The 14000-nt window shown below is 38.4% G+C and overlaps 2 protein-coding genes across 2 annotated transcripts; one reads left to right on the forward strand and one right to left on the reverse strand.

Annotated features, from left to right (window-relative positions):
- Positions 1-1145: 1145 nt before the first annotated feature.
- On the forward strand, positions 1146-2545 carry K441DRAFT_624275 (alpha/beta-hydrolase; the record flags this gene model as incomplete). The annotated part of the gene is made up of 6 exons (XM_067646074.1): positions 1146-1506; positions 1682-2013; positions 2087-2148; positions 2190-2202; positions 2242-2450; positions 2506-2545. Exons 1-6 carry the CDS (start codon positions 1401-1403, stop codon positions 2543-2545), a joined length of 762 nt encoding a protein of 253 aa, XP_067496237.1. The 5' UTR covers positions 1146-1400.
- Positions 2546-2560: 15 nt separating this feature from the next.
- On the reverse strand, positions 2561-4360 carry K441DRAFT_649793 (sulfite oxidase-like protein). The gene is made up of 5 exons (XM_067646955.1): positions 4298-4360; positions 4164-4225; positions 4018-4056; positions 3508-3913; positions 2561-3363 (listed from the first exon to the last, which is right to left on the reverse strand). Exons 1-5 carry the CDS (start codon positions 4304-4306, stop codon positions 2755-2757), a joined length of 1125 nt encoding a protein of 374 aa, XP_067496238.1. The 5' UTR covers positions 4307-4360; the 3' UTR covers positions 2561-2754.
- Between the last annotated feature and the right edge of the window lie 9640 nt (positions 4361-14000).

Below are 14000 nucleotides of genomic sequence, written 5' to 3' on the forward strand. Positions count from 1 at the left end.
AGATATTATATCTAGGTTATCCTTAGATAGGATTATTATCCGCCTAACTAAATAGGATGGTTTATTCTTTATAAGTATATCTTTAATAGACTTATAAAGGATAGGCTAGATAGGCCTCTTAGATAATAGACCTATTAGCTAATAGTATTCGGAGACTATCTGGATAGTCTTTAGATAGCCTTAGCTATATTTCTTAACATATAATTATTTAAAGCTTAGAGAGGTCTAGATGTCTATAATAAAATTAATATTTATCTTTACAAAAATAATATTTATTAGCTAAGTAGTTATATATATTTTTAATTAAATATTATTATATTATATAGAGGCTCTGCATATAAAAGCTTTATATAAGGCTTTATACGAGGATCTACACGAATCTCTACGTGCAGAGGCTCTGCGCGACGGCTCTGCGTACGACGGTTCTGCGTACGACGGCTCTACTACGGAGGCTCTATATAAAAGCTTCGTGCAGAGCTTCGTGTAGAGCTTCGTGCAGAGTCTCCATACGTAGAGCCCCGTGCAGAGTCTCCATACGCAGAGCCCCGTGCAGAGCCTCCGTACGCAGAGCTTCGTGCAGAGCCTCCATGCGCAGAGCTTCGTGCAGAGCCTCCATACGCAGAGCCTCCGTACGCAGAGCTTCGTGCNGAGCTTCGTGNAGAGCCTCCGTACGTAAAGCTTCGTGCAGAGCCTCTATACGTAGAGCTTCGTGTAGAGCCTCCGTATACAGAGCTTCGTGCAGAGCTTTGGTAGAGCTCCGTGCGCGGCTCCCCTAAAGCCTTGTTCCGCAGAGCTCTTATAAGCTTTATATCTATATAATATTACTTACCCTTAGGATATTTAGATAAAAGTGGTACCATTTTAAAGCGCTTTATAAGCTTTATAAATCTATACTAATAGAAAAATTATTTATTTAATATTGGGAGGTGCATTACAAGTGTAAGCATATTAAGGGGATTTTGCCAAGACTATCCGGAGACTATCCGGATAGTCTCCGGATACTATCAGCTGATAGGCCTATTATCCGAGAGGCCTATCCGGCCTATCCTCCGCAGGTCTGAGAACCTATAAGCGAATTTTGGGCGTTGGCGTATGGCCCACCATATGGAGATAGCGATGCCGACGCGGAGCTAACTAAACACCAAGCCGAAGCACCGCACGAGGCTGCAAGTAGCCCCCGATTGTCGCTGAAGAGTGTGAATATTGCCAAGTTGATACGTCGGTGGCGCTTGATGTATCGGACCAGGGTCTGTTGGGTCCGAAGACAATGAACGTATATAAACTCATCACACCTGCCAAGTGCTTCAGGATTGTTATAATATCTATCAGAACTAGTTCAATTGATACGAGAGATTTCTACCAAGTATACCACATCAAGGATTTTAGAGAAAATCTAACTAATGGCCGAAACTGAACTCAACCCAGCTTGCTGCTCCCGCAATGCTGTAGTCACGGGTGAATATACCCCAAAGGGCACATACACCAAGATCGCGGGCTTGGACGTCTGTAAGTACACTGGATTCTCTTCTTCTTCTTCTTCTTCTTCTTCTTCTTCTTCTTCTTCTTCTCTCTCTTCTCTCTATCCCAGCCAAAGTATCCCCTAGCCGTGTCCCTATCCAGGACTTCTCTCCCACATAAATCTCAACCCCTTCTTCTATCACCTCTCTACTAACCTTCTCAGATCAAACAGGCGACGCAAGCTCCAAACGCGCCATCCTCCTCGTCTACGACGTCTTCGGCCTGGCCTCTCAAACCCTACAAGGCGCTGATCGCCTCGCCTCGTCTGTGAATGCGCTCATTCTAATCCCCGATTTCTTCGAAGGTGAGCCCATCGGCCCGGATGTTTTCCCCGTAGACTCGGAGGAGAAGAAGGCGCGAGCGCAGAAGTTCATGGCTGAGAAGGCGGACTTTGCTAAGGGAGCTAGCACCATGTTAGACGTAAGGAAGGAGGCTGGGGAAAAGTTTTCTAGTGTTGAGAGTTGGGGTGCTTTTGGACTTTGCTGGGGCGGGAAGGTAGCGTTGAGTTTGATTCCTACGTATGTCCGAGCAGAAGAGACAGGTGCTGATTAAGGTTGGCGTGGTATAGGTTACTGCGCTCCTTTCGGGCGAAGGGACGTTGTTCAAGGCTGCAGGGACAGCGCATCCGGGGTAAGTGTAGAACCTGGACCGCAATTTACTCGCTTGGGAAGAGTTCTCAACTTAGTTGACCCCAAAGCTGACCGGAAGAAAACAGACGCCTAGTCAGAAGAGGCAGAGAAGATGAAGATTCCCTACTGCTGCTTATTCTCAAAGGAAGATGGCACGCCAGAGGAGGTTAAGGCCTATACGCAAGCGTTGAAGAGCAATGGGAATGACAATGTGGTTGAGAATTATTTGACAATGCATCACGGATGGATGGGCGCGAGGGCGAATCTCCAGGGCAAGGAGAATGAGATGGAGTATGAGAGAGGGTGAGTATTTGCATGTCTGTTTGAAGGGTGATCGATGCTGACCTGGATATATTAGATATAACCAAGCAGCGACATTTTTCAAGAAGCACTTGTGAGAAATGACGAATTTAAATAGAACAAAGGTGTTGGAGAATATAAGAATGTGCAGCCTATTATACGCATGAACTCCTTCTGAGCATGACATAACAGTTATTGAATCATTACCTCCCGTCTAAAATACTCCTCTTAAATACTTTTCAGGCCTAGTCGTAAGTTGAATTTGGCGAAATCCGGCCTCAAGCTGCACCCTTATCTCAATATCCAATCACGCAACCTCTAAATCCTTCGACTCTCCATATCCGTTATACGCCACACCTCTCAAATTCCACTGCGGACAGCGCGCCTGCACATTCCCACCCTTATCTGTCGCTCGACTCAACAACTTTTTCCCAGCCCCCTTTTCCAGCTTGACCTTCGTCCGCCATAAGCACCATGCCCATTTCAAACTCACATCTTTCTCGTCATTCTCTACACACTTAATCAACTCCGCATCTTCCCACGTACTCCCTCCATCCGTACTCACTTCCACTCTTACCACTGGCCCGTCCTCTCCGCCCGGGAGAGCATACCCCTTTACTTCCGTACATCCATCCTCGCCCACTTCCACCTTACTTTCATTTGCTGGCACAGCAATAACGGAATTGACGGGCATGTCCTGGATAGCGGGGACGCGGTGCCAGTAGTTTTTCGCTTTTTCTACACAGTCAGCCTCGGGCGGTAGTATCTTGTAGTCATGCTGCTGGTAGTAGTTAGGGGATTCGGTGAGCTGAACGGTTATACGGTCGAGCCATTTGACGCTGCGGGCGCCGGCGATGCCCGGGGTGACGACGCGGACAGGGTAGCCATGGTTTGGAGTTAAGGGTCTGTTGTTCATCTTGATTGCTTCTTAGACAGGGCTTCTATAAAGGAAGAGAAATAGTTTGACAGAAGAAGTTGCCCGAGAGGATCGATGAAATATGAAGAGAACTTGAATGGTGGAAAAGACGCAAACGAGAATTAGAAAAATATGGAAACTTACCTCCAGCGCCAATATCACATCTGCATCCTCCCTCATTGCCCTCTGTAGCTCAATACTCGCCCCATACCACTCATCATCCTGACAGGGCGTTTGGAAACACGCAAAAGCCACGTGCGCACTGCTCCACTTATCACGTGGTATTTTCACACCGGACTTAAGAAGCACATCACGAAGACGGGGTCCACGCCAGCGGCAGTTCATGACGGCGCCATCAAACCAGTCGATTCCGTTGACTTCTTTGAGCTTTGTGCGCATGGTGTGGCGCCGGTTGCCAGCACATTGAAGAGCGCATATTACGGTGTGCTGGGGCAGGGAAGACAGGTCTGCGATGGATAGGGAAAGAATGTTGGAAACGGTGCCGTAGACGCCTACACGATGTGCTGCAGCATCTAAATAGGGAATAGGGCTAGGATTTTGTTAGACAAAGTTTCAGGACTCAAGGTTTCGGGAGACAAAGTTGCAGAAACAGAATTGCGGAAGACCGCGGACTGGAAAGGGAGATCTTCTTACCCATGATTGCGGTCATAGCCATCTTTTTCGGTAATGAAGCTATCACATAAGCCGCTCTATTAGTCCCTTTTTACTGGTCCTTGGGTGCAGACGAGAAAATCTGGGGGGTTTTCAAGATTATCATGGAAAATCAGAGTCTGACAGACCTAGAGACCAGCTTTTCGAGAGGTGGTTCTCGATTCAGCGGTTTTTCAACCGTATATTCAAGCTGCAGAGCTAAGGTCAGAAAGGCTGTTTACATATTTCCCAACCGGGGACGATATATAGGGCGTTGACGCACTGTGACCATTCTAAGACAGGCTCGAAATTGCGTGATTCCTCGTGCTCTCAGATTTGGTGGGGGTCAAGGCCTCTTAAGCGGGACGAAGCAGGGGCGGAGCGAGACGAAAAGCCAAAAGACGCAACTTTCGCCCAGCCTCGTTATAAATCGCATTGTTCCCATCCGTTTGAGTTAAGCTCATCATGGCGCGGGAGAGCATGCCCGGGCGATGATGCGATTGCCCACACTTCCGAAGTCCGAATGCCGTCAACTTGCACAACATCTATAGAAGGGAAACTTATTTCCAACCCAGCCATTGAGAGCTCTCATGAGCTTTCTAGGAGGGATCAGTTGACCTCACCACACTAAAAGGTCGGCCCACCACCTCCGGTCCCCAGATATTGCCAAGAAAAGCAACCCTAGATGTTTTATAGGCAGGCTAAACTTTTTTTTAAATTTAAATAAATTTTAAACCATTTTTAAACCATTTTTAATTTTATAAATATAAGATAAGCTCGGACCCCTAGAACTCGATTACTCTCTAAACTTAACTGTATTACTAAAACTAAATCCCTAACTTATTAACCTATTTTCTCTATAACGAATCAATTAATATAGACTAAAAGGAGTAGAACTTATAAATAACTATTATAGATTTTAAATCTAGTCTTTATAAGTCTCTATAAAAAGCTACGCTTTATATAGGTACTATTATAAAGTATCCCTCCTATATGCTAAGTAGTAAAGCTATGCTGATTATATAGTATAGAACTACTAGATTTAAAAGTATATATACTAAATCTTAGGAGATAAGTCTCCTTAATTAACTAATTAATACCTTAACTGTATTTAATAGCCTAAAGGCGAATATAGAAGTAATATATTAATAATATAGAGGGTTATAAGAAAAGATTACGGATTATATTTTAGTAGTTAAAGACAACGGCGAGCTAAGGCCCTAACGTAGGTAACGGGGTTATAACCGCTCCCTGGGTTATGACCGCGCTAGTATACCGCTTGCTATTTTAAGTAAAGTTTTATTATTCTGCCAAAATTAAAGTAACACATACGTTTAAAAGGCGGTGTGTTGTGCTAAGGCTTACCTAGGCGTGATAGATATAACTTAGGTAAAGTTTTAATGTTCAAAACGGTTATAACCTAGGGAGCGGTTATAACCCCATTACCTACGTTATACGTTAAATCCTATACTAAAAGGTTTTATAAAACTATACTAGAATACTAAATTACTTAAAATATTTATAATTAATTGCAAACTAGTATAAAGGCTTAGAAGTAGAGTTATATAAAAATCCCTATATTAGCTTAGGTAGTTACTAATATACTTTTAGTAGGCTTCTAATAGGTCTCCTAGTAATTCTTATATTTTTTCTCTAGTTATATTTTTTCCTTATTAAGGTTTTTAGGAGTTTAAAGTAGGGATTAGATATATAGATAATATATAATAGTATGCCAATATCTCTCTAAACCCCTTCTAGGACAAGCCCTTATAATCTCCCTCTACTATAAGGTTATAGCGATTAGGGGCTAACTATAAGAAGGGGGGGGGGCAATATAAGGGATATTATTACGGTTACCTTAAGTTGCCCTTAAAATAACCCCTAGATATCCCTTAAACGTCTATTAATTACATATTAGAGGCACGTGCCTTTAGTATATAACTGGCGACTATTTAAGGGGCGTCTAAAGGTTGTCCTAAGGGCAACCTAAGGTAACTGCAATAATATCCCTTACAGTTACCTAATAGATTAACTCTAATTATATTCTAAAATTTATTACTAAGAAAAGAACTATCTAGGTAAGGACTATAGTCCTTTAAATACATAATACTATGCCTAGGAAATGTACTAAGTATATTAGTATATTAGTACGTCAGTACGTCCTATATTTATTACAGCTTATATAAATACCTCTAAATTAAAGCTTATAGAATACTATATTACAAAGATACTAAGCTAAGGAGAAGAGAAGAGGTATATATAGGGGGTAGAGACGTAATATATACGCGTTAGGACGCTAAGTTCTTAGCTAAACCCCTAACTAGGCTCCCTATCTAGGTTACGCGTTATAATACCGTAATATTACCCCCCCCCCTTTAAAAGGAAGCCTGCCCTTAGGCTTTATTAGAAATAAAGGAGAACTAGAAAAAAAGAGACGTAAGTACGTTTAAACTAAGTATATAAGGCGACCGTAGGTTACATAGAAGCGCTAGAGTGGAAAGGGTAGCCGCTAAAACTCTTAGCAAGGATCTAGCTAATTAGAGAACTTTAACCAGCGGTTAAAGTTTCTAGATATCTAAAGGCCTTATATAACGCGCAAATCTAGGTAGCTATATATCGTAGTAGGCTTCATTCCTTGCTTATATTAGGGCCTTAGGGCGTTTTTATCTCTATACTCTTCTGGTAACTTATCGTCTTTATTATACTAATATTTTATCTACTCGTCTAGGTACTTTAAGGGTTTAGGTAAGTTAGAGTATTAATTATAAAGCTCTTTAAGCTTCTAGGGGCAACCTATAAAGTTCTAAGTAGGGTACTAAGTTAGGTCTAGGTTATAGCCCTTTTATTAAATACGGTATTTTAGCGTTCCTTATACTAGCTTATATACTAATATTTCTTTAACTTCTTATTTATTATCGCTATTAACTTAAATTAGTAGGGGAGGCTTGTTCTTCTGCTTAGGTAATAAATTATTTATAGCTTTCCGTAGCTTATTTAGTAAGAAAATAAAATAAACTCTAATTAAATCTAGGAGCTTTACCTTATATAAGTTGCTTATCTTCTTAAGGACCTTATATAGTCCTATTATCTAGTAGTCTAGCTTATAGCTAGGCCGTTCTGTCCTCTAATTCTTTATTATAACCCAGACTATATTACTAGGGGTAAAATTAGGTTCTTAATAGTGTTTGTTTACCTACTATTTTATTAACCTTTAGGCCTTTTCTAAGTTCTTATAGGCTACTATCTAGACTTTTTTAAAGCATTTAATATACCGCTAGGCCTTACTATAGGATAGTTTCTCGCGTATAGTTTAGGGTTCTTTTAGTCTTTACCAGTTAAAGCTTATATAGGGTAAGTAGCCTATTTTTAGGCCGTCGAAATCGGACTCTGCACCTGTACGTGGTGACGGCTACGAACCTGGTCTTTGAAGTTCAGATCTAAAGCCAACGTAGAGACGTCGTACAGTGTGCGGACAGGACCTGGTGGTGGTTGTGGGCGTTAAGGGCGGTGGTGAAAATTTTTCGGATGGTGAGATCTTGAAGAACACTACTGTCGGCTCTCTACATACGACGACTACTACGCTGTTCTCCTATCCAGGGCACCTGTACGATCCAACATGGATACACAGTATTCGATAGCATCCCCCGACCCCCAGTAGAAAGTATTAACGACCTTATATTAACGAACAAACAAACGCAAATAAATGAACGAATGAGCAAATATACGGCCCCTCCTAACCCCCAGGGCGATCGCCCGCGGAGCATGCGGTCACTTACCATTAACTATTAAATACTACCTAGCAGCCTAGACAACACCGTACGGTTTTCCTGTCTCCTCTTAAGGAGTGGTGACCCTTGGCGAGGGCCTAGTGACTGGGGCCTAGGCACAAAAGATACCTAGGCATACACACGTCCCGCTCGCCTTTTGGTATAGTAGTAGTTTATAGATAAATCCCCCTTACGCCTTCAATAGGCCCTAGGGGGGGGGAGGCATGGCGTATATAGCAATGGTTAGATAAGAGATAGTATATAGGGGATGGCTAAGATATGGGAAACAATAGTACAGTAATTAATTGGCAAGGCCTAGCTGGGACGTAGTGAACCCTAGCTGGGATAGGCTAGAGAAGGAAGCAGTGGTTTCTAAGGAGTTCGAAACATCTAAGGAGGAGGACGTAGCTATAGGCCTGTAGGGCCGCACTACGTGCAAACATAGCAATTTAGGGTTTTTTATCCGACTGAGGTGGCTTATAGGGTTTTTCCTTCCCCTAACTGCAGGGTTTTCTTTATATAAATTACAAGTTTTCCCCCTGTGACAGAGTAGTCTGCGTGGGCCAGTAGGATCCGTATTAGACGTTAATTAAAGAATTACTACTAGCCTATTTTTAGCTAAATAGGGGCAAACCCTATAGAGTTATAGGGTAGGGTTACTTAGGCGTAGTTTATTAGGGGGAGTAGTTTAGACTAGTTGTTTTAAAAGTAGTTAATAAAGGGCCGGAGCCTTTAGTTTAAATACTAATTTATAATCTCCGTCTAACCGTTTATTTAAGGGTAGTACGCTATAGAGAGCTTTAGCTTAATACTTAGGATCTAGGTAAACTTATTCTAAAAGGCCGATATAAACTATAGCCTATAATTGGATATAATAATATCTAGCAGTCTATAAATTTGGTAGACGAAGTAGATATATAGTATTACAAAACCCCACTATAGAGGCCTCCATAGGAGAGCCCCGTGCTCTTACGTACACCTTACGTATAGCTTATGTTAGCTACGCGTAGGTATATCACCTCCTTACGCCCTCAACCCTTACGATTGATCGCGTAACGTCTTGTAGACTCCTCGAATATATACGCTCTATAGCCACTACCCTCGTTTTATAACATTACGTTGCGCCTTTTTACTACTAATGCTTAGCCTATAACTAATTCTACATCTCTATAATACTATAGGCGCTGCTAAAAGCAGCATATCTATAAATTACTTTACTTTATACTTCTAAGGAACCCATAATAGTAAGATAATATTTCTTACTAGCTACTATATTAAACCTAAAGAATAATCTAATACCTATACTTAACCTATAACGCTAATTAATCCCAAAAGAATTTAATTTATTAGCCCTAGCCCTAACCCCTAAGAAGATAGACACTAATAATATCTTATCTTTTATTAACTATATAACTACGGATAAGTAAATAGAAGGGCTATTACCTATTAAAATCAAAATATGAGACACTAAGACGTTTGTAAAAATAGTAGTATAAGACCCTAATAAATATTACCGCCTTCTATAGAACTACTACCTAAAGCTTATATAAGCTAAGATATATACTACCTAAGACCGTAATATTATCTAAGACCTATAAGCTTATAAGGCGCTCGCTAATAATATATATTAAGAAACTAAAGATAACCTCCGCGTGTCTAAACGCGACGTTTAATAGTTAAAGAAGAATAAGATTATACTAATTGCTACAGTTACTAAAAAAGAAGGCATAATTAAATACCTATAATCTTAGCTTAATAAGTATATTTATAATAACGCTAGATATCTCTCTACTACATATAATGCCACCTAAGTCTTTACGCCCCTAGCAACTTTACCTACTTAACGCTTAATAGAGGGTTAGCGCTAAGCAGCTTTACCTAATAGGAACCCCTACTAAAGCAGCGATAATAAAAGCTATAATAATTAGATCTAAACTGCTACTATAAGGTCTAATATACACTACCCTAATCCCTTAGTCTTTTAAGGAGACTATAAGGAATATAGCCACTAGAAGATATAAATCCGCGAGAAACTAACTTAAAGCGCCTACCTTTTTCCTATAGAAGATACTAAGATTGGCTATATTATCGGACGAATAAAGGGTATACTATTTAATAGACTCTTTGCCTAATAGGAGACTAGTAGCCCCTAAAAGTAGCAGTTTTATTAAGAAGTCCTTAATAATCTTAACCTAATATACCATAACTATAACCTACTAGCCACTAACTAAGCTAAACTACGTGCCCTAAAGATAAGCCCTACTAAATTATTTAATAAGTTCTATATTAAATTCTAGGAATATACTAAAGCCCTTGCCTAAGATAATACTAAAGACTAAGAGGATCTCCTTAAAAAAGTTACTTATTACCTTAGTTACGCAGCCACTAGTTATAACTACAACAAAATTTATAAGATGGTAGCAGCCCTATAAAAGATTAAATAATAACTAAATTAGATTACTACTACTAACTCTTACTTAAAGACCTTTCTATAAAAGCCCTCCGGGCCTACTAAACCTATATATACTAAGCCACTAACACCTATTACCTTAAGTACCACTAAAGCCAATATTAACCTCTTTATACTAACCTTTTTGTAAAAACTCCTAAATAGAGAGCGCGAGCTACTCTAGAAACTAGGACGCTGCTATAAATACTATTAAGAAGGCTATTATTATAATAACCTAAACTGCCTAATAACTAGGTTTAGTACTTACCGCCTAATACTTAACCTAATACCCTAAACACTAAATACGTTGCTACGTGCCACTACTATATAAGATAAAGATATAGTAATAGTAGTAGAATTGGATATAAAAGCGGAAAACGCCAAGTCCTAGCCCTAAGTCGCGGGTTAGGACGCCCTAATAATAGAGGAATCTATATATCGGCCTATTTAATAGATAACTTAATAAAAATAAATAAACGGAAATAGATAGTTTTACCTATAATAAGAACTACTGCTATAAAATAATATAAAAGCCATTCTATAATTAACTACAGAGCTACTAACTAATTTATAGATACCTAACTTATATATACTTATAACCTACCTACCTTACCCCTTATTAAAGCCCGCGCCCTATAACTTACTAATAGCAGTTATACCATATAGAAGATTACCTATATAGTATAACTTTACTTAGATATAAATGGGCACCAGGAAGAGCTTTAGGCCTATATTACACCACTTACTAACTACCCTATTATTCTTAAAATAAGCTAGCTTAAATAATATAACCCCGCTATTAACTAGGAAAAGAAAAAAACAACCTTTAACTCTAAATACTATAGAGAGACTTACCTAGGATATAGCCTAGCCGCCTCTATTTACTTACTAGGATATTAACCTAAGAAACCCCTTATTACCCCACCTATAACTAACTGCTACTATATAAATACCGCGGCCTTCTACTATATAGCATATAGGAAAGGCTAGACCGTTACTATAGCTTCCTAATTATAACTATATAAGCTTAATAAAGAATAAAACTACGTCCTCTATAATAATAGAATAGATATAGTTAACCTTTTAAAAGATAACGCCCCTATAGAATTCTATAGACTTTTACCTTTAGACTTTAAGAAGTTTATAAAACTTAAAAAGGGACTTACCAATAAAGAACTCCATAAGCTCCTCCCTAAGAGGTACTATAACTTTATTAATATATACTTATAAAAGGGCGTAGATATACTCCCCCTATATTAACCTAATAACTATACTATTAATATTAAATAAGGAAAAACGCCACTTTATAAGTGTCGGGAATAAGGCAAGCGGTCGTTATATAACGCCACAGCACTAGCGTAGCGAGGAGTCTTAGGCTCCTCGCCCTTCCTTATTCTAATAAATAAGCTTTATTAACCACCATCACTATAACCTACTTAAGTAGTCGTTATTGGTGAGTTACCCTATATAACCAACAATAAGAGACCCTACTTAATATTAAAAGATAAACTTCTAGTTATAAAAAAGTATATTAATAAGCACCTTAATAAAGGGTTTATTTATCCCAGTATATTACTAGCAGCCGCCCCTATCCTTCTTACTAAGAAGCTAAAAGGAGGTATCTAATTCTATATTAACTATAGAGGACTTAACGCTATTATAATTAAAAACTAATACCTAGTATTACTTATACGGGAGACCCTTAAGCGGCTTAGCTAAGCTAAAATCTATACTAAGCTTAATATTATCGCCGCCTTTAACTATTTTTAAATACAGGAAGGTAATAAATAGAAAACCGTATTTATATTACGCTTTAGCTAATTTAAATATCCTATTATACCCTTTAGCGTATATAACGGCCTAGGCACCTTNTAAAGCTATATTAATAACGCCTTATAGGACTACCTTAATAACTTCTGCTCTACGTACCTAGATAATATACTTATTTATAATAATAACCCTTTTAAGCATACTAAATATATTTAAAAGGTCCTATAGCGCCTTAGGGGCGTAGGACTTTATATTAATTTAAAGAAATATAAATTCTTAGTTATAGAAGTAAAATACCTTAAACTAATTATTACTACTAAGGGTGTCTATATAGACCCTAAGAAGGTACGTATAATTACTAAATAGTAAGCCCCTAACTATATTAAGGACGTATAAGACTTCCTTAGTTTTACTAACTTCTATTAGAAATTCATATACAACTTCTTAGGCGTAGTAGTATTACTTATAGCAATAATATAAATAAAGGGCCTTTCTATAAAAGGAAGAAAAATATACCTACGCTTTACCTAGACGCCTAAATACAAAAAGGCGTTCTAAGACCTTAAAAATACCTTTACTAAAGCACCTATCCTAGCTTACTTTACACTAGAATAACAACTATTTTAAAACCAACTCCTTAGACCACGTTAACGTAGGCGTTCTCTCCTAGATAGGTAATAACGGTCTTCTTTACCTAGTCGCATTCTACTCGTCTAAGCTTATACTATAAGAGTATAACTATAAGATCTATAATAAAGAACTCCTTACAATTGTATAAGCGTTTAAAGAATTTTAACTAGAACTTTCTTTAGCAAAGCCTAACTAGCTAACTAAAGTCCTTACGGACTATCGCAACTTTAAGTACTTTATAACTATAAAGTAGCTAAACTAACGCCAAGTATATTAGAATAAGTTCCTCTTTAGTTTTAACTTTAAAATTATATATAGACTAAGAGTATAAGATACTAAACCTAATAGCCTAATACGCCGCTTATAAGACCTTCCTTAGTTTAAAGATAACCCTTATAACTAGTTCTAATAATAAACAATCCTAAAAGTACGAAATTTAGCCCTAGGTATACTACCTACAATAAAGCTAATTATACCTTAGCTTTATACTATAGAACTAAAGTTACCTCCTAAAATTAATAAGCTTATTACTATGGTATATAACACCTCTATTAACCTATTACTATATTAACTTATTACTATAAAGACTATTAGCGCTTATATGCTACCTACTAACCTCTAAAGCTTAGGCTAGATTAATATAACAGCTTTAAAAGTTGTTGGTCATATAGAGTGACTCACCAATAACGACTACTTAAGTAGGTTACAGTGATGTTGGTTAATAAAGCTTATTAATTAGAATGAGGAAGGGCGAGGAACTTAAGGCTCCTTACCACGCTAGTGCCGCGGCGACACGTGATGGCAACTTGCTATTACGTGACGGCAGTTTGCTATACGTAACGGCAACTTGCCTTATTCCCAACACTAGTAACTCTTCTTTTATGGTTACCATCTATATATAAATACTACTTAACTATTATAACAAATATAGATCCTCCTTACTTACTATTACTATTATAATATAAGTCTCGCTGTCCCAAAATTTGCCTCTTAGCACGTAGCTCTCTTGCTTAGAAGTTGTAGGTAGGTATTTTATTTAGAGGGCCGCCAAGGCGCTAGTAGTAAGCGAGCTAATAGCGATTTTCCATCCCGGGGATGGAAAATCCTAATTAGCTAGGTTAAGTTAGGGTCTATAAAATGTAACTAATTAGATAACTTTAACCGCCGGTTAAAGTTCCTAGACATTTTAAGACCTTATATAACTAAGAAATTTCTAAGGACTCCCTTTTAACCTAACCTTTAACTTATATACGTAGAGTATTTATATTAACAAACGTCTCTAGTGCTTTGTTTAGGTTCGCCTTTATTATTGCATCTACTAGGTTATCTTAGCCATTAATCTATTAAATCTTAAAGAGTTCTTAACACTT

Source organism: Cenococcum geophilum (genome assembly GCF_001692895.1).
Source record: "Cenococcum geophilum 1.58 unplaced genomic scaffold K441scaffold_112, whole genome shotgun sequence".
Classification (NCBI taxonomy): domain Eukaryota; kingdom Fungi; phylum Ascomycota; class Dothideomycetes; order Gloniales; family Gloniaceae; genus Cenococcum; species Cenococcum geophilum.

Coding starts and splice junctions, on each gene's coding strand:
- K441DRAFT_649793 (XM_067646955.1), bottom strand. Junction 4,057..4,163: donor CTCGAAAAGCTGGTCTCTAG/GTCTGTCAGACT, acceptor CTTATGTGATAG/CTTCATTACCGAAAAAGATG. Junction 3,364..3,507: donor ATGTGATATTGGCGCTGGAG/GTAAGTTTCCAT, acceptor GAAGCAATCAAG/ATGAACAACAGACCCTTAAC.